Here is a 24,191-nt window from a genome sequence, read left to right on the forward strand (position 1 = left end):
TCTCGAGGCTTCTCCCCCTCACAACTTCCCACCTCGAGGTTTCTCCCCCTCACAGCTTCCCATCTCGAGGCTTCTCCCCCTCACAACTTCCCACCTCGAGGTTTCTCCCCCTCACAGCTTCCCGCCTTGAGGCCTTCCCCCCTCACAGCCGCCAGGGCAGTACCACTATAGTTCACCCACAAACAACTCTACTGGGAGGCAAAATGCTGGGCTGTCAGAGAGCTCCAGCAACAAAGAAGAGCTTTCAGCTTGTTCCCCAATGGGTTCTTCCTCACATCCTCAAAGTTCTGTTAGATCAAGTGAGAAGTGGGGTGGCAGACCAGCGCCACAGCTGCCGTGTCCCTCCTGACATGGCAGGAAGGAGCAGCTGAATGTCTCTGTATGACATCAAACCCGCTCTGAGTGGGAGATGGATTTTTGCAACTTGGTTTACATCATGATTGGATGCATTAAATATCAAACCTATTTTCCCTCAAGGTTATAAATTTGAGTATTACCCCTCAGCTGGATCTTTATGCTCAAACACAGATAATTCTCTGCTTTGTTGGCAGCTGCAGTGCTTCTCTCCCACCCTGAGTCCCTGGCAGGATGTCTGGGGATGGTGAGGTAGGTACCACCTTTAAATAAATCATTACTTTAATTTGGCACAGGTTAGACCTGATTAAGAGATGAAAGTGATATCAAAAGTTTATGTCCATTGTGAATATCATCTTTGCCTTTGTGTCCCAAACACCTGATGGATAAAACATGCCAATGTTCATGAAGCTTGCAGAGAGGCTGCAGAAGGCAACGTACATAAGGCAGCAGCAAATCCTTAGGGTTTGAGGGCAAGGGTTCCTTAAAAATTAAATATATGGCCGATGTATTGCCCTGTCTCATGTCTTTCACTTGCAAGATTATTACTTGCAGCCAAGACCCTGCCTCCTCTCTCTGCCAGATGCTATTTCTCCATGGGGCCCAGGGTCCTTACAGCTCACCCAGAACAGCCTTTTGCTCTGAGAAAGATCCCTTCAGAGCTTAGAACATAACACAGCAGAAAAATTAAGTTCCCACCCTGGTAACACTGAAGCTTTCAATGCACTGCATTCTACAAACCTTCCTTAATTAATCTGTGATGAGAAGTTGGCAGGAGATACTTTCATAAGTGAAAAAATGATGGAGAGGGACAAGTAGGGCAAAATGTTATTGTTTTCTTCTGTATGATGCAAGTGCCTGAATGCTGCAAATTCCCTAGGCTAATTTGGGCAGCAGCAGAGAGAAGATGCTGTATTTCAGACCTGGCTTCATGTATGTTGGTACCAATTTAGCAAAGCACAGAAGCTTCTGTGTCCCACAGACTTGCGGGTTGCTTGTGGCAGGCAAGCAAAGTGATCTGCCAGAACTGTGGGGTTTTGCTAACAGCTTTATTTCCAGGATGTCCTCAGGATCAATTATTTGTGATGTCTCCCAATGTGACAGTAAGTGCTCAGGTCCATGGATCTTTTTTTACTTTTTCTGTCTTTTAAGATGGACTTCAACAGAAAAATATACATTGGAGTGGAAGTGCACCCTTGGGATAAAATTGCTGCACGTTTGTGGCAGCAAGGGCTGTGCTCTCCTCCGTCCCCAGTCTTGCTGCTGGGCTGGAAAATTACTGGCTGCTGCTGTAGGACAGGAGATACTTGTAGGTAAAAGGAACAAATAGAAAGCTGCCTGGAGAAGCTGTTGACATTTTTCTTCATCCTTGCAAATCTAAGACATCCATTCATGGAAAATATGTTTTCTCTCTTTTTTTCCTTCATTTTCTTAATGAGAAAGGATGACAGAGAAGTGTCTGAACACCAGGGTTTGACTTTTGAGGTCATTTTGCACTCAGAAGTATCTGCTGTTGTGATGGAGATGTTTAGATCCTTCCTCCAAGGTAATTTGAAGTCGTTTCACAGCATCTTCATTGCTCAGAGTGAGAAGCACTGAGTGCTGCAGTGCTCTCCAATGTCCATGTGATTTTACATGTGAGTATTACAAAGCTGACAGATCCACTTAATTAAAGCTAAAGCTTTGGTTCTCGGGGATCTTAGGCCACTAAGTGTATAATCCTGTGTATTTTAGGGGATTAAAGCATTATACAAGTTGTAGAAGTTAATCAAATGTACAGCAGGTTTAATTTTTCATTAAAATATACACATTAACAGGTCCTGCTATAAACAATACAGTATTTGCAAGGAGCATAAACAGTCTGCCTGGAAGAAGCGAAGTTTACTTTCTTAAAACATTATTTAAAGCATAAGCCTTGTAAGACCAGGCTGTGCTCAACAGACTCGTTGTGGTGAACTTGTAAATGTCTGTTGAAGCAATAAATTATGGAGCCTGCATTAGCATCTCCTCACAAATCTGAGGCCCCTGGAAACATGCTCTCCACGGTGACACTGTAAAATAGCAACAGAGCAAACACAGATGCCCACGTTTCCACAGGCTCTTTGTGTTAATTTAGGACACCTAATGGCATCACCTACCATGGAGTTATAAGGGGAGAAACGCTGTCAAAAAGCAGTATGAAAAATGGGTTTGTGTGGGCAGGCTGCAGGTTTGAGAAAGGTCTGTCTGCCATCCTGGAGCTGCCAGCTCAGAGCAGACAGGCAGGGAAATCATGGTGGTGAGGGCAAGATCAGCCTTCACTTGCACAGGGCCAAGGGGAGAGAGCATCTTCCCAAATCACATCTCTTCACCATGCCAGTTGGCTACAGGCTAACATAACTGTGTACTTACATTAAAATAAATATATCCAGGGATAGGGGGCTGATGCAACAGCTGCTTATGCCACAGAGAAACTCTGAGCTACAGCCTCAGGGGTTGTCATTTTTCCTGTCCTGCTGATATCTTCTTTTCTTGCCCTGAATGAAAAAATGAAGCCCTCTGAAAGCTTTCCAACAAACCAAGTGAGCCCTGGAGAGGCACCCTGGGTGTGCAGCACAGCAATGGCTCAGAGGCACCCCAGGTATGCAGCACAGCAATGGTTCATGACAGTTTGCTCCCCAGCCCCCATTTCTCACCTTGGTTTCCCCAGATGTAGAGCTCAGGAGAAGAACTTTCCAACTGTGTTCTATTCATGGTCTGTTTACCCCAATGCCTAAAAACCCAGTTATTTCTCTACAATGTTTAAAATGCTTTGTAGAAAAGACAAAGGTTGCAACTACTTAGATGGAGAAACATCCTTTAAATAGTCATACCAGCTGTCTTGTGCTAGGAGGCTACCTAAACCACACATGAGTGAGTATGTGTTTTAGGAATTATGTTAATATAATGCAGCCAATAATTATTTGTATGTAGAACTGTGGATTTGTAAGAGAATTACTTTTTCCAGGGCTAAAAGCCAACCCCTAACCAACAAAGACTTCACAAGAACTGCTCCAAGTCTCTTTTGGATGAAGACTGAGAGGTGAAGAGTCATCCCACTCAGTTTCCAGGTAAATTCAGGTGCAGAGCTCACCCAGCACTAACCTTTTGTGAAAACATCCCTGCTGAGTGTGTGGGTTAAAGACAGCTTTGCAGCATCCCCATCTGGATACGGGAGCATGGCCCAGGGTGGCTGTCAGGGTGCCAGAGTGATGGTTCTGTTAGAGCCTAACAAGTCCAGATGTTCTCCTATGCATCACTACTGTGCTGGATTTTGAGTGGTTTGTGTCTTCTTTGTAATCTCACTTGCACAGACATCCAGGCATTGACTTAGCACATCTCTCCCTAGGAAGTCCAGGCAAAGTCTGATCTCTTTGGTTTTGTTGCAAGCCACAAGTGACTTGGCCATTTGACCAATGAGGATTACGGCTTGTCAAAGGGAGACAAAAAGGATGTTTCAGGAAAGCCACTTGCACCTCTCATGGACTGATTGGGCACAAGGTTGGATGAAATCACCAGCTGTAAAATTTCTCATGCCTTGGCAATCTCAGTGTCTCTGAAGTGCTTGAGTTAACATTAAGGATTGACTCTGTCAAATTACTGCTGGTGTGTATGGTGGAGGTTCAGGCATCCAGAAATGCAGCTTTTTGCCCAGAGCTGTTTGTCTCCCTGTGGGATTTCATGTGCCACGGTGAGATCTAAGTTGAGAAAGAAAACCCAAAGATTTCTTAACTTCATTCTCCATGAAACATTGCAATTCTAATGTTTAACAGCAAAGATCTGTTGGGAAAATAAACTGTAGCCAAGTTTTCCCTGTGTTTAACATGTAAACATTAAGTTTCTGGGTCTCTTCAAAGTCTATGTCATATCCCCAAGTACAAGTTACTCATTAACTGATTAAGACAGACTGAGGTTTCATTTGAAAATCTGGTCTTTCCAAAATGGAGGAGAGAATGTTCCTCACATTGATGGTCTTTTCCTCACTCATAGTATTAGCAGAAACTATTGCTCCAAAGGTATTTGCTCTGTTTCTATTTCTTTAGCACTGTCTCGCTTGCTCGTTTGCTGATGCCAAGTCCCACGGGGAGTCGGCCAGGTAACACACGAAACTCCTCTGGTAACCACCACCTGCAGAGCCTTGGGTGTGCTGTCTTGTGATCTCAGTTTTGGGTCCTTTCAAGGCCTTTTTTGGCTGTTTGTTTGGGTTGCTTTAGTGTAAGTGTGGTGGGGGGGTGATGTTGCAGATGGGTTTGATCACGCTTTTCCCCAGGGGTGTAAATACTCAGCCTGAGGGATCAGCGTGATCCTTGAGGCAGCGGAGGGGGTTTGGATCTTGACACGGTGCTGTTACAGCAGGGCAGAACAAGGAGCATTGCAGTGCCAAGGGGTTTCTGACAGGTGTTTCATAATTTATATGGAACAGAAAAAAAAAGAGGAGTGGACAGTAATTTGTACCATCTGGAGGAGCAAACTGTTTTCTGTCATCTCATGGTGCATGCGACTGGTCTTGGTTTTAAAACATCAGTGTTGGAGAAAAGGAGGGAGCCTTATGTCAGAAGGTTTTTACTTCCATTGTGCCTACTCAGAAACGTGTGAAATGCAAGTGGGTTTCTGGGAGGTGGAGGACAAGTCTTGTGGCTGCTGCAGGGGTGGTCATGGCTCTGCAAGAAGCCATGGATGTGGTGTATGGCTCTGCAAGAAGCCATGGATGTGGTGTATGGCTCTGCAAAAAACCATGGATGTAGTGTATGGGTAGGCAATATCTTGGGGAATGTCCACAAGGTGCTCCCCACTGCTTTTGGGTACACTGTTGGGGCTGGACCCCTCCTGTCTCCTTCACTAAAGGCACAGAAATGCTCCTCACCGTGCTGCACCCCTTTTGTGCTGGTCACAGACTAAAATGCTGCTGGGACAGGGCAGCACAGGGGATGTGGGTCTCCATCCTTGCAGCATGACTTCAGCATGTGGCGGTAGGGTGGATTTTGCAAAGGGCGAGTTTTGTATGGGACAGTCTCCTCCTGTGCTGGAAGAATGCTTCACAGGCAGCAATGGCCACCACGAGCCTGTGCTGCTCCAATGAGCATGACTCAAGGCTCCTCAGTCATGGACTGAACATGCCACAGTCAGGTTTGAGCATGGCAGAGCAGCAAACAGGAGCAGAGGTGCTCAGGAATACTTAGAAAGCCTTTGGGAAGAGACACTCCCAAGACAGCCAGCCTCAGCCTGGGCAGTGAGGGCTCCAGCTGGGGATGGGCAGCAGGGAGACATGGGCAGGGCCAGGCACCCAGACTGCCAGGATCAGGGAACAGATCTCTCAGTGAAGGTTGTTGGGTTTTATCACACGGTCCCAGATTGTCAGTAGGCATCAGATTATCTTAATAATCTGGTTGGAGTATTGTGAGGCTGCTGATGTCCAGATCAGCTCTTCTCAGTGTCACTGCCTGAAACACGGGCAAGACCTTTAAGACAGACATCCCAGATGCAAAGGGAGGGTGTTTGCAGAGGCAGGTGCTGCAGGCAGTTCCTGGTGCAGCATCTCCACTGGGAGTTGCCAGAAGCTCTGTGGTGCTGCCCTCCTCCCTCAAACCTCGGGAGCCCTGGAAGCACCAGGCCAGGGGAAACATGAGCGCTCAAAGGGCATCTTTGCTTGTGCAACCAGGAAGGGGTTGGAGGCCCACACAGGGCTTCAGACCTGTGAAACATTGTATGTGATGTGAGGCACCAAGCTGAAAAACATGCAGCAAAGTCAACAGCTGGGAGAGCAAATAAATAGTGAGGTCAGAAGCCTGCTGATCTCACTCCATGGGTTGAGGGGCGTCTGATTTTTCTGAGGTTAATCTTAGGCGATGTATTGGGGAGACACAGCAGCTGCTTCAGAGTAGCCTGAGGAGGGAAGATCACAGAAAAAGGCTTGATAGAAGCCTTCTGTGGAATGACCACACGCAGAGGTAGCTGCAGATTTTGCATGGGGCTGTGGTTGCAGCTGCAGAGATGTGAGTTAGCAGATGGCCAAGTCTGGTCATGAATAATTCCCACTCCCCAGTTCTGAACAGACTTCCTGACAGTCGATGCCTTCATCAAACTTTTCCAATAACATCATCCAGGGAAGGACTGCTCGTGAGCCAAAACTGAGAGCTTCTGTTCCAGCCTGTTTCCTTTTGTTCCAGCATGCCATTGAAATCTACAGCCTCCACGTAGACTGCAAGGTCACGGCACGATTTGCTCACACTGTCATCACCAGCAAAATTGTCAACCGAGCTAATGAGTCCAGAGAGGCAACCTTTGAAGTGGAGCTGCCCAAGACAGCCTTCATCACCAACTTCTCCATGTAGGACCAGTCCTTACCTGTGGTGTGAAGGAGGCAGCTCTGAAGACTCGGAGCAGGGGCAGGGGGGTGTTACCTTTCTTCTCAGGAGGTGCTGAGCAAAAAGCACAAAGAGCTGAGCTCTGGAGGGTCCTGCACAGAACATTCTGTGGGGTGAAGTAGGAGGCAGCCAAATAGAAAGAAGGTCCTGAAAGGCCAGGCTGCTTTCTGCACAGGCTGGGTGACAAATGTGGTCAGTGGTGGAAGCTCCAGCTTCCCTGAGACCTTGCAAGGAAGAGAGTTGTGTTGTAGTGGTGGCTCCTGGCATCCTGCTGCATGGGGAGGGATGTGGGAGCAAAATGGTGCTTCGTGCTCATGCCCCGAGGGCCACAAAATGCGTCATTCCTCTTATTTGTTTCCCTAGTTCTCCTGGTACTAATTACTTTTTCTGTAAACCAATCAGGTCCATTGATGATAAAGTATACCCAGGGATAATAAAGGAGAAAGCTTCTGCTCAAAAGGAATATGACACTGCAATGTCTCGTGGGCAGAGTGCCGGCCTTGTCAAGTACGTTGCTGTTCTGAATAAGGTTGATCCAACGGTCTTTCTCAGCTCCTTGTTTGCCTCAGGGCAGGTTAAACTCTGGTGCCAGCCACCAGTCAGTGGGACTAATGTAAAAAGCAGCCCTGGGTTCTTGTTGGACAGGACAGTGTGTGTGTATATATATATTCACATATATATGTGATCTATATCTGATCCTGCAAAGAGCTTCAGGGGAGTGTCACCATTTAGTGTTGCCCTGGGACTTGCTGTCTTATGGGAGCACCTTGCAAGGCTGTGATGATGCCCAGCCAAAAAAAAAGGGCTGTCAGCCCCTGTGCCAGGCTGCCCAGGGAGGTGGGGAGTTCCCATCCCTGGAGCTATTGCAAAGCCGTGGAGCTGAGTGGCTGAGGGCCATGGGTTAGTGCTGGGCTGGGCAGGGGGAGAGGAGGGGTTGGACTCCATGAGCTGAAAGGGCTTTTCCAACTGAAACAATTCTGCACTTTTCTATGCCCTTCTACACTCAGTCATTGAGTCTGCCTCCCCACAAGCGCAGAGGATCAAGGCACTTGAGCAGACATCACGCTTTCAGGGTATATTTGGTCTGTAATTCCTACGTGTTCAGTCCCAGTTCTGCTTGCTCCCAGCCTGAGGCAGGCAGAGATTTCTGCTCCAGCTCTCAGCTTGCATGTGCAGCACCCATGGGTCCATGTGCAGGGCCTGTGGCACATCGATGTAACACGTGTGATGTGTGTAATACCACCTGCCATGTAAATTACCTTCTCTAGTTTTACTGGCACTCTTTTCTTACTTATTCCACGCGGTCCTTTGGCCATTATTTAGCACACTTCATGGACTTTGGCCACAACAAGCAAAGCTTCCCTGCAGGAGGTAAATCCCTGTTCTCTCCCCTTTAGAATTACAGGCAGGAAACTGGAGCAATTTCACGTGTCTGTCAACATCGCAGCTGCCAGCAAAGTCACTTTTGAGCTGACGTACGAGGAGCTGTTGAGGCGGCAGCTGGGCAAGTTTGAGCTGCTCATCAAGGTCCGGCCGAAGCAGCTCGTGAAGCACTTCCAGGTGAGCTGCCCCGCTGAGGGCTGGGCAGGGAGCAGAGCCGTGCTTTCCTGTTCCCTCTGGGATGCTGCCACTGACTTCTCCACTGGCAGATGGATGTGCACATCTTCGAGCCCCAGGGCATTCGCTTCCTGGAGACAGACAACACGTTCCTGACAAACGAGCTAACCCAGGCGCTCACCACAGTGCACAACGAGACCAAGGTACAGCAGCAGCCGCCAGATGTTACTGCCAGCGGCACCTTCCAGTTGTGTGGCTTTAAATCTTTTCTTCCAATCGCTTTGCAGGCTCATATTTTATTTAAGCCAACTGTAGAGCAGCAGAAGGTAAATCCTGAGCTGGATGAAACCCTCCTCAACGGTGACTTTGTGGTGCGTTACGACGTGAAGAGAGGAGCCACGGCTGGTGATATACAGGTAAAGGTGTAACGGAAAGAACAGTGCTTTCAGATCAAAGGTACCTGCTGAATGTGAAGTGCAATCAGCAAAACAGTGGCATTGGCTTTGAAGCACCAAGACTAACAGCAAAAGCTACTTCCATCAATCCTAGGTCAGCAGGAACTGCTGGCAAAATTCGGTAGATCCCCAGAACCATTGCAAGAGTGGGTCATGCATGAGAAGAAAGCAGCCTGTCAGATTGTTTGTAATATCAAATCCATGTTTCCACTTTGTAGAGTTATTTTTACCTTCTTTGTTAATTATTCTGGCTGATCTAGGGGATGTTTGTGGCAGAGAGGAATGTGATTTATACAGCTACTAAAATGACTGCCTGGTTTTCTCTTATGTGTTTATTTGACAGCTGAGGCACAACTAAAGAGAGCAGGGACTTAAAAATATGTATGGACCCATGCATATCCCAGGGAATAAAATACATTGTTAGCCATACCATTGCACTAGTGAAGCAGACATTGGATTTGCTAAATGATGGCAGTCACAGTCAGTGTGCTCACAGGTGGCAATAAAGAAGGAACATAGTATGCAGTGATAATACAGATATATACATGGCCCTGAGGTGTGTAATACATATATATGCTTTTATATGTGTGTGTGTATATGAATACATGCTGTTCTCTTGGGTTTTGCTCTCTATAGATAATCTTGTTTCCACCTAGGACATACATTTCAATAGTTCTTTGATTTGGACTTATGTAGAAGAAGAGAATGCTGAGCTTGCACCCATCCTCTTGCTGTGCCAGAACATAAAGATGTGACATTTACTGATTCAGATGCAATTTGACACATGGTTTCTTACGTTGTGTGTTTCAGATTGTCGATGGGTATTTTGTACATTACTTTGCACCTGATGAAATGCCAGTGTTTCCCAAAAATGTCATCTTTGTTATAGATCGAAGTGGCTCCATGGCAGGCAGAAAAATTGAACAGGTAACTTACCTCAAAGCACTGACCTCTGCTTGCAGCAGTCACACACAGCAGCCCTTCCAGGAACTCACCATCAATTTCACTTTCAAAGCACAGGCTGGGTTTGTACACAGCCAGATTTTCAGACACACAGAAATGCTTGAAAATACACATGCACACATTTGAGTTACTCAGGAGCAACACTTTCCTGGTATGGCTGTTCTCATGGGTATCCAACATTAAGGCAGACAGCACTTGTCTGCCTCTGTTTTTACAGAAAATGTTGCTTCTGTTCAGTGAAGTTTAAAGGATTCATCTGTCTGGGACTTTTTTTGTTTGTTTGGAGCACAAAAAATCCACTTAAACATAAGGAAAAACTACTTTTCTGCAAGAGTGAGGGAGCCCTGGCCCAGGCTGCCCAGGGATAGTGTGGAGGCTCCTTCTCTGGGGGTTTCCAAACCCAGCTGGGCATATTCCTGTGTGACCTGATTGAGGGGAACCTGCTTTAGCAGGAGGCTGGACTGGATGAGCTCTAGAGGTGCCTTCCAACTCTCACCATTCTGTGATTGCGTGTCACACAGTGTGTCTGTAGCTTTGCTAGAGAGCAGACAAGCCTGCTGCAGCCCTCACTGGCATTTTTGCATGTGTGTAAGTTAAGTGAATTGGCCATTTCTGATGGTCTCAGCCTGAAAAGCACTATTAGGACTAAATAAGGGCATTGGGCTACATCTGGAATAGTGCCCTGGAGAAACTTGCTTATTCCATTGCAATTCTGATTGTAGTTCTGGCAGAGAAGGGGAAATATTCAAAGTGCCTGTTTTCTCCTTGGCACAGACGAGGGACGCCCTGTCAAAGATTCTGCAGGACCTCCGCCCAGAAGATCATTTTGGCTTTATCACCTTTAACAGCAAAGTGGTGGAGTGGAAGAGCTCTTTGCTGAAAGCCACTGCAGAGAACGTGGAGAGTGCTTCAGGATTTGTGCAAACTCTTTCTGCTAGCGGAGGTACCTAGATGTCCCACCTAGGAGCTTCCCCTAGGAGCCCCACCTAGATGCTTGTAACCACAAACATGCACCCTATTGCTCAGAGATGAGTTATTATTGGTATTAGGCATGCACTGACACAGACTTACCATCAGTGCTCACAAAGCAAACAAGGTTTTAATACTCAAAAGAGTGATGAGTGAGACAGAAAGGCTGGTTATGGGAGCGAAAGGATTGGTGACTGTGTTAAGAGTAGAGAGAGATGGTTACAACACATCCATGAACCACACCAGCCACAAAGCTTGCTTTCAGATCTTATAACAGACACAGATGGAACATTTCCCAACAGGACAGGGGTTTTTTCTACAGAAAAAATTGCAATTCACTCAACATTTGCAAACAATTTGCTGATCTTTTGTGTCTCCTGATACCAAGAATCCCCTTGTGAAATAAAATGCACTCAGTTATTACACTTGCTATTACAGTTGTTACACTGCCATGTAAGCCACACTACAGAAACAGTGGTCAAAGGGCATGAAGCACTTCAGCTGCTGCATCACTGGGTACTTTGGTTTGTTATTTAGTTTTAAGCACATCCAAAGGCCTGTGTCTCTTGTCAGCATTGTGCTGTTGATATCAACATGGGTGTTCCCATCCCAGGCACTAACACCAATAAAGCCCACCTGTGCCCAGCTCTTTTCTTTGACTTCTCAAATAAGGATAGGAGACATTTCTTAAATGTAGGTTAACAGATGACAGTGTGTTTATTTAAGTACTTTTTAATGGCTCTAGACATGTTTGTATTTCCCATGACATATGTGAGGAAAATGCTCCCAAAAGAATACTCCAGCATAGCCACTGCAATATAATACACCATAATTAAGCCCAGTAGGCTAACCTCCTAAATCCTCATCTCTCTGAAGGATTTAGTTCCTGCAGAAAACTTTAAACAACTCTGCAGGGCCTCTGCAGATGAAGTGCACCAATTTCTTCAGATGATTATCCTGTTTAGGTGAGTGATGCCAGCTTTCTCATTACAGGCACAGATATCAATCGTGCCCTGCTGACTGCTGTCAGTGTGCTGGATGAAGCTGAGAGGCTGCCAGAACGGAGTGTCTCCATGATTATTTTGCTGACAGATGGCCAGCCTACTGCTGGTGAGTAAATACTAGCTCCCTGGTTTTCGTTTTATCTTGTATGCTTGCATCCCAGATGTTGACAAACATAGTCTGTGTATCAGAATAGCTGTGCCATTAAGCAGGCTGGGCTACCACTGTATTTGCATCAGAGAGAGGATGGTTGTGAGAGGGCTCTGCCAAGGGCTGTAAGAAGTGATGGCAGAGCCTGCCTGCCCGTGACTTTAGCTGGGAAATGTTTTGCTAAATACCATTGGCTTCCCAGTTTATAAACTCAAGGGAATTGTTGGAGATACTCCAGGCACAGCTGAAATATGCAAGTGAAATACGTAGAGCTGAAACATGGACATTTTGCATATGTCATGTACAGCCCCATCTGAGAGGTATTGCTTACATTTCTTCACCCTCCTCGACCCAAACTTGAGATATTTTCAAGGTGCCTCTTGTTTTGTATTATTTTCCAAGTCTAGCCCTTAACTAGTGATCAGCTGTGATAGCATAAACCAGAGGGTTGAGAGAGAAATACTGGGTTGAATAAGCAGTAGCTCCCAATACAGTGGCACAAACGTCACTTGTGAACTGGAGTTTGCCTGTGTTTTGTGTTGCACCAGCATCTCTGAGACCAGCAGCATTAATTCATCTCTGATAAGATCAGTCTGCCTCTCGGATGGTGGGATCCATACTGCTTGGGGGTTGGTGTATTTGTTTGGGGGTTTATAATAAAATGCAGCTCACGGGGCTGCCTGCTCAGCACAGCCACAGTGAGTCTCAAATATCCCTGAGCCTGTTGCACATCCACAAGTTGGCTACAAATCAGGCCAGGGTGGAGTGCCAGGCAAATACATGCAGTGTTTTTGCACACACTGCCTTCCTTGGAAAAGCAGACTGAAAGGGAAAAATACCCCAGCTGCTCCCATGATACTGCTACAGGCAGTGACAGTTCTTGCCTGGAATGCTGATAGAGAAGCTTTGCATACAGGGCAATCAGCGGCTCTTCAAATGGGGTAAGTGATGGTGTGAAAAACCTTTTCCATTTGTCCCAAAAAGGGATTGTGAGAGAAGCATGGCTGAGTTGATTTGCAGTGTGTCTGAATTACACCATTAACCAATCCCTTCCTCTCTGAATTCACACACATAGCTTTTTATGGGTGGTACTTGTCTTCTGCTTGGTCAAGTGTTTCCATCCCTTGCACTGTTAACTTGTAGTGTGTGTCCCTTTTGTCCTAAAAACCTCCTCTGACCCCTACAGTCTTGTAAAATCTTTTGCTCTCAGCCACGATGACGTGAGCAGAAGTCAGAAAAGGTCATTAGGAGGGAGAGACAGATTCTGGCACTCTGTATACTGAGTGATGCTTCATCTCCAGTTCAATTAACAGAATCCTGCCCCATGTATTTTAAATACTTTATTCTGAATTACTCTTCAAAGACCTGAGGCAGAATTCTCCATCAGGCTCGCTGCTGCCTTTCCGTGCTTTAGGAAAACAAGCTAACAAGGGTGTGCCTGTGTTTCAATTACAGGTGAGAGCAATGTGGAAGTAATTCAAAGAAACATTCAGAAGGCAGTCAATGGAAAATATGCTCTTTTCTGCCTTGGCTTCGGGTTTGATGTCAGTTATAAGTTCCTGGAGAAAATGGCCCTAAGCAACGGGGGAATAGCACGTCGGATCTACGAAAACGCTGACGCGGACTTGCAGCTCCAGGTCAGGACTAAGGAACGTGCCTGAGAAACCATCTACCAGCTACAGCTTATGTCTAGGCTTAGCAGCAAACCCACAGATTTTCTGAGAGGAAGAGCTGGGTTTGAAATGATCTACACATTTGGGGGAGGGAGGGAAGCAATTCGGGGGCATCTGAGGGTTTGTGCCCTAACTGTGACTCCAATTTGAAGCCTCACTCCAATCAGCTGTATTTGACAAGCCTGGAAACTCACACATTTCTGTACTCTGCAAACAGACAAATTGTCCAGGGTACGTGATGGTGGAAAAACTTCTGTTCTTGGCTCTGAATTTAAGCTGCTTGAAGTACCACTACTGGAAGCTGTTTGTTACTGTTTCCCTAAATATGAGTGAGTAGTTTGAGGCATCTACAGGCCAAGTGGTTCAGCAGTGCCACCAGCCTGGGTCTTTCCTGTCCATCTGGAAAGGGGTTACAACTTTGGGGACATTTTCTTTCTTGGGAAGCCACTTCCACCTGTTTTCCCTGGATGTGAAGAGACTGGATTTGCTTCAGGCTAAATTTTGCTTAGAAAGGGAAAGAGAAACCCTCAGGATTAGTCAAGTTTTTAAAAACCAGGCGGGAAAAGGGGCTGCAGCAAAGCAGCTGCCTGGGAGGGGTGGGGTGATGGGGGTGCTGCTTGGTTACTTGAACCACCACAGGAAACACAATTTATGTGACACCACCAGCCTGGCTGGAGAAGGTTTGCTCAACCTTGTGAAGAAACCTTTCTTTTCTTCCCAGGTTTGTAGCAGCCTGCCACTGCTGAAGAAAAAACTTTGCTCCCTTCTTTTTAAGGTGGTTTTAGACATTCAACATTTTACTCTGTATGTTTTTGCAATCATTTGTGTGTTCTCTCTCTGCTTCCCTTTAGGGCTTTTACCAAGAGGTGGCTACTCCAATATTAATGAAAATTGAAATGCAGTATCCAGAAAATGCCATTGAGGGATTAACCAAGAACAGTTTCAATCTGTTTTTTGAAGGATCTGAAATCGTAGTAGCTGGAAAAATTAGCAATGAGCTTGACCTTTTGCCAGTAGAAATTAAAGCTCAGTCAGTAAGTGTTTAGTTTACTATCTGTGAAAGATGTATCTCCCTTCTGTCTTTTATGATACAATAGGAGATTTCAAGAAGTCTTTTGTGTGCAATGTATGTTCCTCACATTTGGGCATTAAGCTGTTTTTCCTGTTACAGGACAACATTGAACAATGCAAATGATTTTCCCCTCCTAAATATGCTACAAGAAAAGCCCACCTTGAAGTATAGCCACAAATAAACAAAGAGCAATTTGAACTCTTTCAAAACCACAGTATTTTCAGGCATTTTTAGGGAACCAGGTTGTATTTTTAGAATGAAGAAAGAAATCTGAATTACTCATCTCAAAAGTTCTGAAACAGTGCAATGTCATCACCTCCTTTTTTTAAACATTCCTTTTCGAGTCCAGAAACAGACATCCAAAATGCATGCTGCTTTCTTAGTTTGGAGTTGCATTTTCCAATGGGACAGGACAAAAAGGGCACTTTGGTGCTCAAAGATGGTTTTTAAAGTCTAATAATGCGATTATAAAAGAAGCCTGTGACTGTTCTCTTGATGATCAGTTTTTCTCTCACTTCAGCATTCCAGTGACTTGACTCTTAAAGAAGAAGCAAATGTGAAAGAGAAGGAGCAAGTGTTTCAGAACCTAAGCTACATCTTTGGGAGTTTCACAGAGAGACTGTGGGCTTATTTAACCATTCAACAGCTCCTGGAAAAAGCGTAAGCTGCTTCAGTGTTTTGTGTCACAAACTTCTAACTCCTTAGAACACAAATTCCTTCTTCACAAATTACATGCTCAGGAAACACAAAGAACCAGGAATATTTCTGCAGATAGCATTGGAAGCACACTGTATGGGGAACACCAGCTGCCTTTCAGATTATGATAGGGCTGTTGCATTAACTATTTATACATGTGTATACACGTATGAAAACATAACATAAAGTATTCTTTGTGACATTACTGTGCTGAGCTGTTGTTACACATCCAGACATATTGTCTGTAATTAAGTGAGTGACAGTAGCTAATAAAGAGAACAATAAGTATGTCCCTAAGGTATTTCATAGATCGTGTATCTATTCTTCTTATGGATTTGAACCATAGATAGCCTCCAGTGTTGCAAACAATTAAGCATCTCTGTAATTAAAAGCGTGGAAAGAGATGAGTTATCCCAGTAAGATTACTCACCCTTCAATACTAAAAAAATGTCTGTCAAGACACAGCTAATATGAAAAAGAATCTGAAGCTGACCTGCTTCTCTTCTCTATGCGTTATTTCTTCATCATTAACACAGACTTTAGTATTTCAGCACAAGAAGAGGAGCAGAAAACGCTGGAGTCACGAGCCTTAGAGCTGTCTCTGCAGTACAGCTTCGTTACACCCCTCACTTCCATGGTGGTCACCAAACCCGCTGACCAGCAGCAGAGGGAGCTGGCGAACAAACCCACCGAAGCTGGTAAATGGCCATGGAACACCCCCCTCCCCCTCCACCCCAAATACGCTGCAGGTGGTGATGGTTTGTTGTTTACCTCGGTATAGGTTCATTTTACAGCGATGTGACGCGGTAAAAAGCCACACGGGAGGCAGGATTTATGTTAAAGGTGGTGAAAGGCACACTACTACCCAAATGGAAAATAGTTTGTTTAAATATTAACTAGAAATAATGTAACAGTAGTTACTCAGCATTCCTGCCCCTGCAAGGAGGTTCTGCACTTCTCTCTGTATCATTGAAAGGGGACGAGATTCATGCAGTGGAGCCAACAGACTCGTGCCAGAAGTATTGCATGTGCTGTCTAGCTACTCTTTAACACACAAAAAACCCATCACCTGTAGCCCAGCACCCATTTGTCCCAGTTTTCTGGTTTGCACATGGGTAAAGTCATTTAGTGTGGACTGCATGACACTAACCTGTCCCTCTTCCTTGTGTTAGATAACGAGAAGCCCAGCAGGTTTCCAGGAAGAGGTAAATGTTTTCTTCTTTTCCAGTAGCATATTTCCACAATAGTCTCTAATGAAAGCAAAGCAACAAACAAAAGAGCTCGTGGTTCTTGTTCTATAGAGGGAGGTACCTGAGATTTGGAAAAATATGTGAAGCAGAATGTGAGCGATGCCTTCTGTGCAGGGACTGGGGGGGTAACACGCTCCGTGGGAGAAAATCTTCCATTTGGAAAGTCTTGAAGGCCAAAATTGTGTTTACTCATGAGGGAAAGTAGTTCAAGTGAATGGTGCTAATGATTTTCTGCTTCTTTCCACCTTGTGCAAAGTGTCTTTCAGGAAATTAAGCTCCAGGTTTCTTGGGATGACTTCGGAGGATGATTTAGGTATTTTTTTTCTTCCTCTTTTTTTTCTGGAAATAATAGATCTGTTTGAGTATTAGTTTTATTTATTTGAATATTAGTTTTAAACTTCCAGCATTATTGATCTGGTAATCTCAGCTATGACAGTACATCATAATAGGAATGCTTTTATAAGTGAAGAGCCCTGGATCTGCTCTAGTTCTTTCACTGAAATACACTGAGGGAATTACAATGCTGCCCCGTTTTCTGGAGGTTACTGAAGTGGTGCTGAGGAGTTTAGTAGCAGAGAGCTCCTTGACCAAAAGCACAGCCCAGCAACCATCCTGCCCTGCTCAGGGGGCACACAGGGCTGGGCATTATCCTTCCCTCAAAGCTCCCTTTGGCCACAGAGGAGCAGAGCCTGTTGCTGTAGCAGGTGCCAAGCGTGAGGGTCCTGCAGGCACAGCTGCTCAAGGGCACAGGGATGGTCCCACTGGATGTGGGGTTGGTGCCATCCAGACCACCAGTGAGCACCATTGCTCTCCCTTGTGATGGCCCAGCAGCACAGCTGGAGTGCCTGGGGAGAAGGGGCAAACAGGATGCTGGCTACTGGGACTCAGAGAGGCTTCGTGTTCTCTTTCAGGTGTTCTTAGCTCTTGTCTGAGGCTGCAGCTTTCCATAGGGACCATGTTGTGAGTCCATGCTGGTGCTGTGGCTCTGAATGGAGCTGGTCCCTTTGCAGAGCCTCTCATGCTGAGTGCCTCCTTCAGAAATACTTGCCCTTACATTGGGAAGGGGCAACTCCCCCATCCCTGTCCCCATGCAAAGGCAGGTGAGGCCCTAGGCACCCTCAGACAATCAAATCCCTTTTGGCAAATCCTTTCCTCACAAAGTTCTTAGTAGACTTTATCCATTTCCATCCTTTGGCTGGAAATGTGTTCCAGGGATCAGTGCTCATGTTCTGTGGCCTCCATTACTGCAGACAGGTTACTCTGGAAAAGGAAGACAAATGCATCTGTGGAATTACAGGTTTAATGTTTGTAAAACTCCTGTAAGGTATTTGACACAACCATGAATAAAATACAGATACTCTCTCTTCTGTCTCCAGATGCTTATAGACTGAGGAGTGGATCACCTTCTGGTAAGTGCCTCTCCTTTGTTTATATTCAGAATAATTTTATGAGGTTAATTTCACATCTAGGTTCACAGCCACATCGATACATACATTTGGATTGTGGATGCCCACTTGGTTAACACTTTAGTTTTATTATATGTATTTCAGTCCACAGATATTTGATAATGAACTACAAGCTTTTGGAAACAATCTTGGTCTCTTTCCAGAAATAAAAAATTACTATACCATACAAAAATCACAGAGTCAGAGAATGGTGGGTGTTGGAAGGGACCTTCGGAGATCATCCAGACCAACCGTCCTGCCAAAGCAGGTCCCACCCAGATCAGGTCACAGGATATACCTTTAAAAATAGATGTGAATGTTCTGCAAAAGCATATATGAACAAGCTAAAGCAAATGGGTGTAGGAGAAGTGGTTAGTGTGGGGCATAGGTGTCTGCAGGATATCAGTGCTTGTCCTGCAAGGAGAAAATCCCAGGGCAGTACAGAGACAGCCGAGTGTGGCTGAGAGCTCCCGCAGCGCTGGACAGAAAGAGCACGGAGTGCTCCCTGCACAGATCCACACATGAACACTTGTGGCTGCACCCAAAAAAGTCAGTGGGCAATGAGCAGGAGGGATTCCCTGTTTTAAAGGGTGGGGAGGGAAATGCAAGGAACAACTCCAAACCAACGAAGCACTGGAAAACTCTTTTATTTCAGGTCCATGGCACATTGAGCCCCATCCTGGCAACAATAGGCTGCTGCTGCCAGTAGGTAGGTATTCAGAGGTGGGGGAGGGGAGTGGGGGTGGGCATGGGGGGCACAGTGCTGCAGACTCCAAACCCTCCCACAGCTCAGGCTGAGCGTTCCCTGGGGACACAGCCCCGAGAGAATTAGGAAGTGGACCTTGTGCCTTTTTCCTCATTGGAACACCCTGCTTTAAGCAAAGGTCTCTGTAGGAGTCAGTGAAGAGCTCTGCTGAAAAGGCTCCCAGTGCTCTTCCTGGCTGATTAGCTGGCTTAAGAGAAAAATGTCTAATTAAAGCCTTCTTTACTAATTTTAAGTATTTCAGTTGACAGGCTAAGATTCAAAACAGGCATACACATACAACCTCTTGGTAAGTAGCACTAGTCCCATTTTAATAATGAATAGAACTGTAATACACATCCAATAATGGTTACTCTATGACAATCCTTTACCTCTTGCAAACCTTGGCTGGTTCTTTCCAAGTAAGTGAAAAATGTCCCAAGAGAAAGCCTCTCTGGCTCAGGGACATAACCACCAACAGAAATATAGGACGACAAATCTCCAGTTTAAGGGCTCGTTGTCCTTAATAGTCTCTAAGATTAAAAATCTGTTATTTGCATCAAAATGCTGTGTCTGAGTGTTCTTTTCAGCAATTATTACTCTACAAAAGCAATGACTGTCAGGTATAAATTAAGTAATCTTGCTGTGCCTACCCAAAGGCATAGGCTAGCTTTTCTTTGCATGTTAACATTGTCCTTCTGACTTTTCAGACAGGGAATATCCACAGCTTCTCCTGCAATTACCCAAACAAAATGAAGTCATCTGTTTAAATACTGATGGGAAAGCACAGCACTCTGTCCACTTGCTGTCCGATCCGGAGCAAGGTGAGTGAGCCAGATGAGCCCCGATACCAATGACAGGGAGAGTCTCTTGGGTATATGAGAGCAGTTGGTGTCTTTGGGAATAAACTCCCTTTGTGAAGGGCCATATCATACTTGCTGCCTTGGAGTGACTGGAGAGGCTCTGGTTAATTTTTCCTTTCTGTTAGACAACATTGACTTTCCCTGTGTGACAGCTGAGGGCACTTCTCACACACCTGCTTGTGGCTCACCTCCTTCTCTTGGTGTTACATCCGTGGCCTTTAGGCTTTGCCCTGCCCAGCCCTCGGGTGCTTCTGAGGATACAGAGATCTTAACTCCAGTGGTGCCACTGTGCTAACACCAAGAGGCTTGCTTTCAAAGCTCTGCACTTCTGTGGTCCAGTGCTCAGAGCTGTGGCCCCACGTGCCAGCTGTCAGCTGCTCTGGTTACAGAGCAGATATGGGGGTAAACAGACTCTGATGACTCCACCAGAGTCTTGGGGCACATGGAGCTGAAATGCGGTGTACCGAGCTTCTCAAAACTAGATTTAAGCCCCTGAAGTTGTTTTAGCAACAGAAGTGAAGCAGTTTTATTAGGATTGCTTCTACCTTTAACATACAGTCACTTGACAAATCTGTGTCAATGAAAGGACTGACTGTGACGGGGAAACTGGGGAACAGAACAAAACACTTTGTGCAGTTTGAAGTTACCTACGTGAATCCTCCTGCACGAATCCACGTCTCCATGAATGGGATTGTGCTGAGCCACGCTAACCAGAGCACTCAGCTGCCATGGACAGAGTCAGCCACCTCCACCATCCAGGGGTAAGAAACGCCACCCCATCCTTTCCCAAGCTTGAAAGTGCATCAGACCTTTTTTCATCCAGGCCTTCACTTTCGCATTTGCTTCACATTAAATGCTTCCACAGGTCCTTATCCCGTGAGTAACTCAACACGAGCAGAAGCAGGGTACCTTCACAAACCCCTCTTTCAAATATAGAGAACAAAAAAGGTTTGATGTTAATTCTCTGTGCCTGTGTAAGGGAATCACAACAACTGCCCACACAAGCACAAAACAACAGCCTGCCTCTCTGATTCTACATCAGAGGCAGAACATCGATGTCCCACAGAAGACTGGAGCCCCTGTGCCACCGCCGTCGGGCTGCCACCGGGCACATTGTGCTCCTCCTGCCACAGAGCCACTGCTGTGAAGTGATGTCTTTGACATTTACTCTTTTACACAGCAGTTGGCTCCACACAGGCTGAAGTTTTCTTTCTCCTCGGTTTTAGCAATAAATCACATCTGAGCAGCTGACACGTTTTTTATGGGAAGGCATAAAGTGTTGGGATATCTGTCTGTAACTAAATGCCTGCTGTTGGAGAAAGAGAGAGTGCTTTAAACGTAGCCTTCATTTGTCAGACTAATTAGAGGGGGGATCCTTCCTACGCCAGGAAAGAGATGAACATCATTACTTCCACCTAACGCTTCATTTGCCTTGTGGGAACGAACCTCTGGGAGGATCCTTTGTTAGTCTGGGGCAGACAGGACACACTTAGAGGCAGTTCTAGACAGTAACAGAAGTCCTAAAACAAATGCTTTCAGTTATCTTTGTGATCCAAAGGGAGCCAAGAACATGCTGTATTCATGCTCCTCTGTAATTTGCTGTTTGCTGAGCAGAATGATCCTCCTGCTTCAGAGCAGCACTCCAGCCCTCATAGCTTTGCACACCAGCACTTCTGGGGTCTCAGTCTTTTGGTCTAACCCCATCCATGAGGGAGGAAAATGACAGTGGACATGTGTGTTCTGCAAGCCCAACTGGGCTCACACAAAAATCAGTGGGTTAGAAGAAAGGCAAAGTCTGAAAACACTTGTGGAATATCCAAGAAAAAACTATTTGATTGATTCATAAGATTGAATTATTTTCTCTGGTTTGCCTTTTTTCTCCCTAAAAGGACTAACAAGAAATGGTTTTGGTTTTTTCCCATCCAAGGATTTTGGGTCATTGTGTGGGTAATAAGGTGTTTTCATCAGCTAAAAGGTCTCTATGGATGTGTTTGCATGTGACTTCATAATGGGAAAGACCTGTTGTGCAGCAGAGAGAAAACATTTGCTATGTAATGCTTTCTAGCATTAAAAGAACCACCACAGATCAGAAACAATGCAATTGCAGAAAGTCAGAAGGCAGTAATTCATTTGTTTTCATTCATTAATATCAGCTAGTTAAATATACCTTCTTTCTTCCTATTCTGCTTGGAAATAATGTCATCATTTACTTCCCAGGCTGAGAGTCTCCGTTGAAAAGGAAAGGAGCGTTACGGCATCACTGTCTGATATGGTCACAGTAAGAATTTCCTTGGTGAAGTTCCCAGCTCAGTTCCTCGGGCTGTACTTCCTGAACACTGACCATTTTTCTGACCAAGTCAGTGGAGTTCTGGGTATGTATCACTATGGATGTGTGCAGCAGATAAGGGGGATTTTCCTAAGCTCCTGAAATAAGAGTATAGTGGGTTTAGGGGTTTTTTTTTCAGGCACATTGTAAGCCCTTGGTCAGATTTTACTTCCCTGGGCCCTGACAAGCTCTTGTGAAAGGCAGCAGGCAGGCAAGGCTGCAGGAGTGCTGGCACTCAGTGTGATCACCTTGCAGTGCACAGCAATCCAGCCCCTACTCTGTGAAGAGGAGAGGTCTTACCCTGGAAGTGTGACAGAATGCTCACTCGTGGTTCGACCCTAAATAGAATATTATGGGCTCATAAAATGTTAAAATAAGACCAAAATAATAGTTGGGCTTAACCTCAACAGTGCTGTGGAATGGCATAATTTATGCAGCAAATTCATTTGATGTCGAATAATGGGCTATAAACAATGGCCATGGAATTGGAAGCAGGGTTACAAAACGAGACGCAGCTGGTGCTGAACATCTCCACTCCCAAAACCCCGATGGGACTCAGGTTGAAGTTGTTTCAAAAGCTTTGTAAACAGAGAGGCTGCATGTTTTAAAACCACACACAGAAAAAAAGTGAAAACCCATCAGAGCAAGCAGGAATCTGTCTGTGGAGGAGTGTTGGGGGAAACAGGAGAGAATGGTTGAAACGGGGGCATTTCCTTAACTTCCCAAGCTTCCATACACAGCCTTATTTGCTTGTTTGCTTGCCGGTGTTCCAGCTGCCGCTTGGGTTCAGAGAACAATAAACTCCACTTCTTTGTGTCTTTACGTGATCTGTGTGTCTGTTGCTTAGGCCAGTTTTACTCAAAAGCACAATTTGAAGAGAATTCCAACGTCAATCAGAGAGCTGAGGAAAGACTCCTGAGAGTGTCTGGATCTGAGCACAAAGTTACCAGGTAACCCCCGTGGGGTAAGGCTGAGTGACAGATGTGCTTTGAGAGGTGTTTTATCAGCTAATGCCAGAGATCAAAAGCAATGAAACTAAAGTGTTTGTCTGTCAGAATTCACTTCTTTGGTGTAAATAATAGGAACTTGTTCTTGATTTTTTTCCCCTAAGAGGCTGAATTTGTAGCTTGTTAAGCAACACTCCAGGACTGAGGCTCTTATTTCATAGTGGGAGAAATCATACCCCGGGGCTGTGGTTTGCATAGAAAATCTCAGAGTAAGATTGTGCTGCCTCATTTACATGGATAAGGGAGAGGTTTATAAGGAGAAAAAAGTGTTGCACTTTGATGCTTTTAGTAAGTTCCTGTGATGTGCAGGAAAGGCAGTGAGTGTGCAGCTTCTGCCGCAGCTCCTGCTCGCTGTCCCCATGTCTCCCCATCACCGCCACCTTCAGCGCTGGGGGTGGAGAGGTGCCAGCTCTGTCCACACACCGGCCACCTGCAAACATGAGGTCGATTCAGGGGCTGCCCTTGGGTTATTTTCTCACAATTTGTTCTTGTTTTGACTTTGTTTCAGGCAATACAAGAAAGATTACAGGCTTGAGTCATTCAGTGATCCTGTTTCCTGCTGGTCAATAGATGTAACTCCTTAGAACAGAGTATTCTGGGAAAGAAAATGGTGCCAATGATGCTCTTCCAAGTATTTTTGATCCTTTCATCAAGAAAAGCACAGAGTTAAAGCCTTACCTGTTGCTATACATAAATGTCACAAATCTTTTAACATAAAGTAATTCTACTTTCAAGATAACAACTTGCTTGTTTGTTGTTTCTAACACTCAGGGTGGTTTTGCTGTTGAAGATGTGAGTTAATAAAACTGACACTGGCAGCTCACAGTTTGAACTGGACACAGGGGCTGAAAATAAACTGTGGCATCACCCAGTACCACCAAGGTGTCATGCAGTGGCAGATTGCTCAAATGTATCCCCTCTGCCCAGTTACAAGTGACAGTGTTCTTGGACTGTGTTTTGTACAAGGAGTGTAAAGTTTAAAGCAGCACTAGTTTATCATTTCTCTCATGGTTATTTTATGGAGGAAAAAGAACAGCTCTTGCTGTATTAGTGTCCTGCAGATTGTTCTGGTTCAAGATTCAAAGCTGATGGAATTAGCAGTAGGAGCATGAGTTGGAGGGGCAGCCCACACTGGCCACCGGCTGCTTCATCGTCGCAAAGGTTCTGAGGCTCCCTTTTAAAAACGCCCGCAGAAGAGCCGTGGGCTTGTTGCGAAACAGCCCTCTGGCTTGTTGCAAAAGGCAGCGTTTCAACCCTGAAATGCAGCAGAGGGGGTTTGGCACC

The 24,191-nt window shown here is 45.5% G+C and overlaps 1 protein-coding gene across 1 annotated transcript; it reads left to right on the forward strand.

Moving 5' to 3' along the window:
• Window positions 1–4,313: 4,313 nt before the first annotated feature.
• On the forward strand, window positions 4,314–23,491 carry LOC104552914 (inter-alpha-trypsin inhibitor heavy chain H4). The gene is made up of 21 exons (XM_062008662.1): window positions 4,314–4,388; window positions 6,540–6,700; window positions 7,140–7,244; window positions 8,135–8,297; window positions 8,387–8,497; window positions 8,582–8,710; window positions 9,560–9,676; window positions 10,487–10,655; window positions 11,675–11,791; window positions 13,289–13,470; window positions 14,358–14,540; window positions 15,099–15,238; window positions 15,818–15,972; window positions 16,447–16,479; window positions 18,625–18,678; window positions 18,977–19,021; window positions 19,422–19,535; window positions 20,161–20,335; window positions 21,792–21,946; window positions 22,748–22,850; window positions 23,416–23,491. The coding sequence occupies exons 1-21, from the start codon at window positions 4,314–4,316 to the stop codon at window positions 23,489–23,491; spliced, it is 2,562 nt and encodes an 853-aa protein (XP_061864646.1).
• Window positions 23,492–24,191: the final 700 nt, after the last annotated feature.

This window comes from Colius striatus, chromosome 15 (genome assembly GCF_028858725.1).
Source record: "Colius striatus isolate bColStr4 chromosome 15, bColStr4.1.hap1, whole genome shotgun sequence".
NCBI lineage: Eukaryota > Metazoa > Chordata > Aves > Coliiformes > Coliidae > Colius > Colius striatus.

Bases quoted from the DNA above. Each gene is read 5' to 3' on its own strand.
- LOC104552914 (XM_062008662.1), top strand. From the start codon at position 4,314: ATGGAGGAGAGAATGTTCCTCACATTGATGGTCTTTTCCTCACTCATA. The intron at 9,677-10,486 runs GTAACTTACCTC...TCCTTGGCACAG, and splicing joins CAGGCAGAAAAATTGAACAG to ACGAGGGACGCCCTGTCAAA. The intron at 19,536-20,160 runs GTGAGTGAGCCA...TGTCAATGAAAG, and splicing joins GCTGTCCGATCCGGAGCAAG to GACTGACTGTGACGGGGAAA.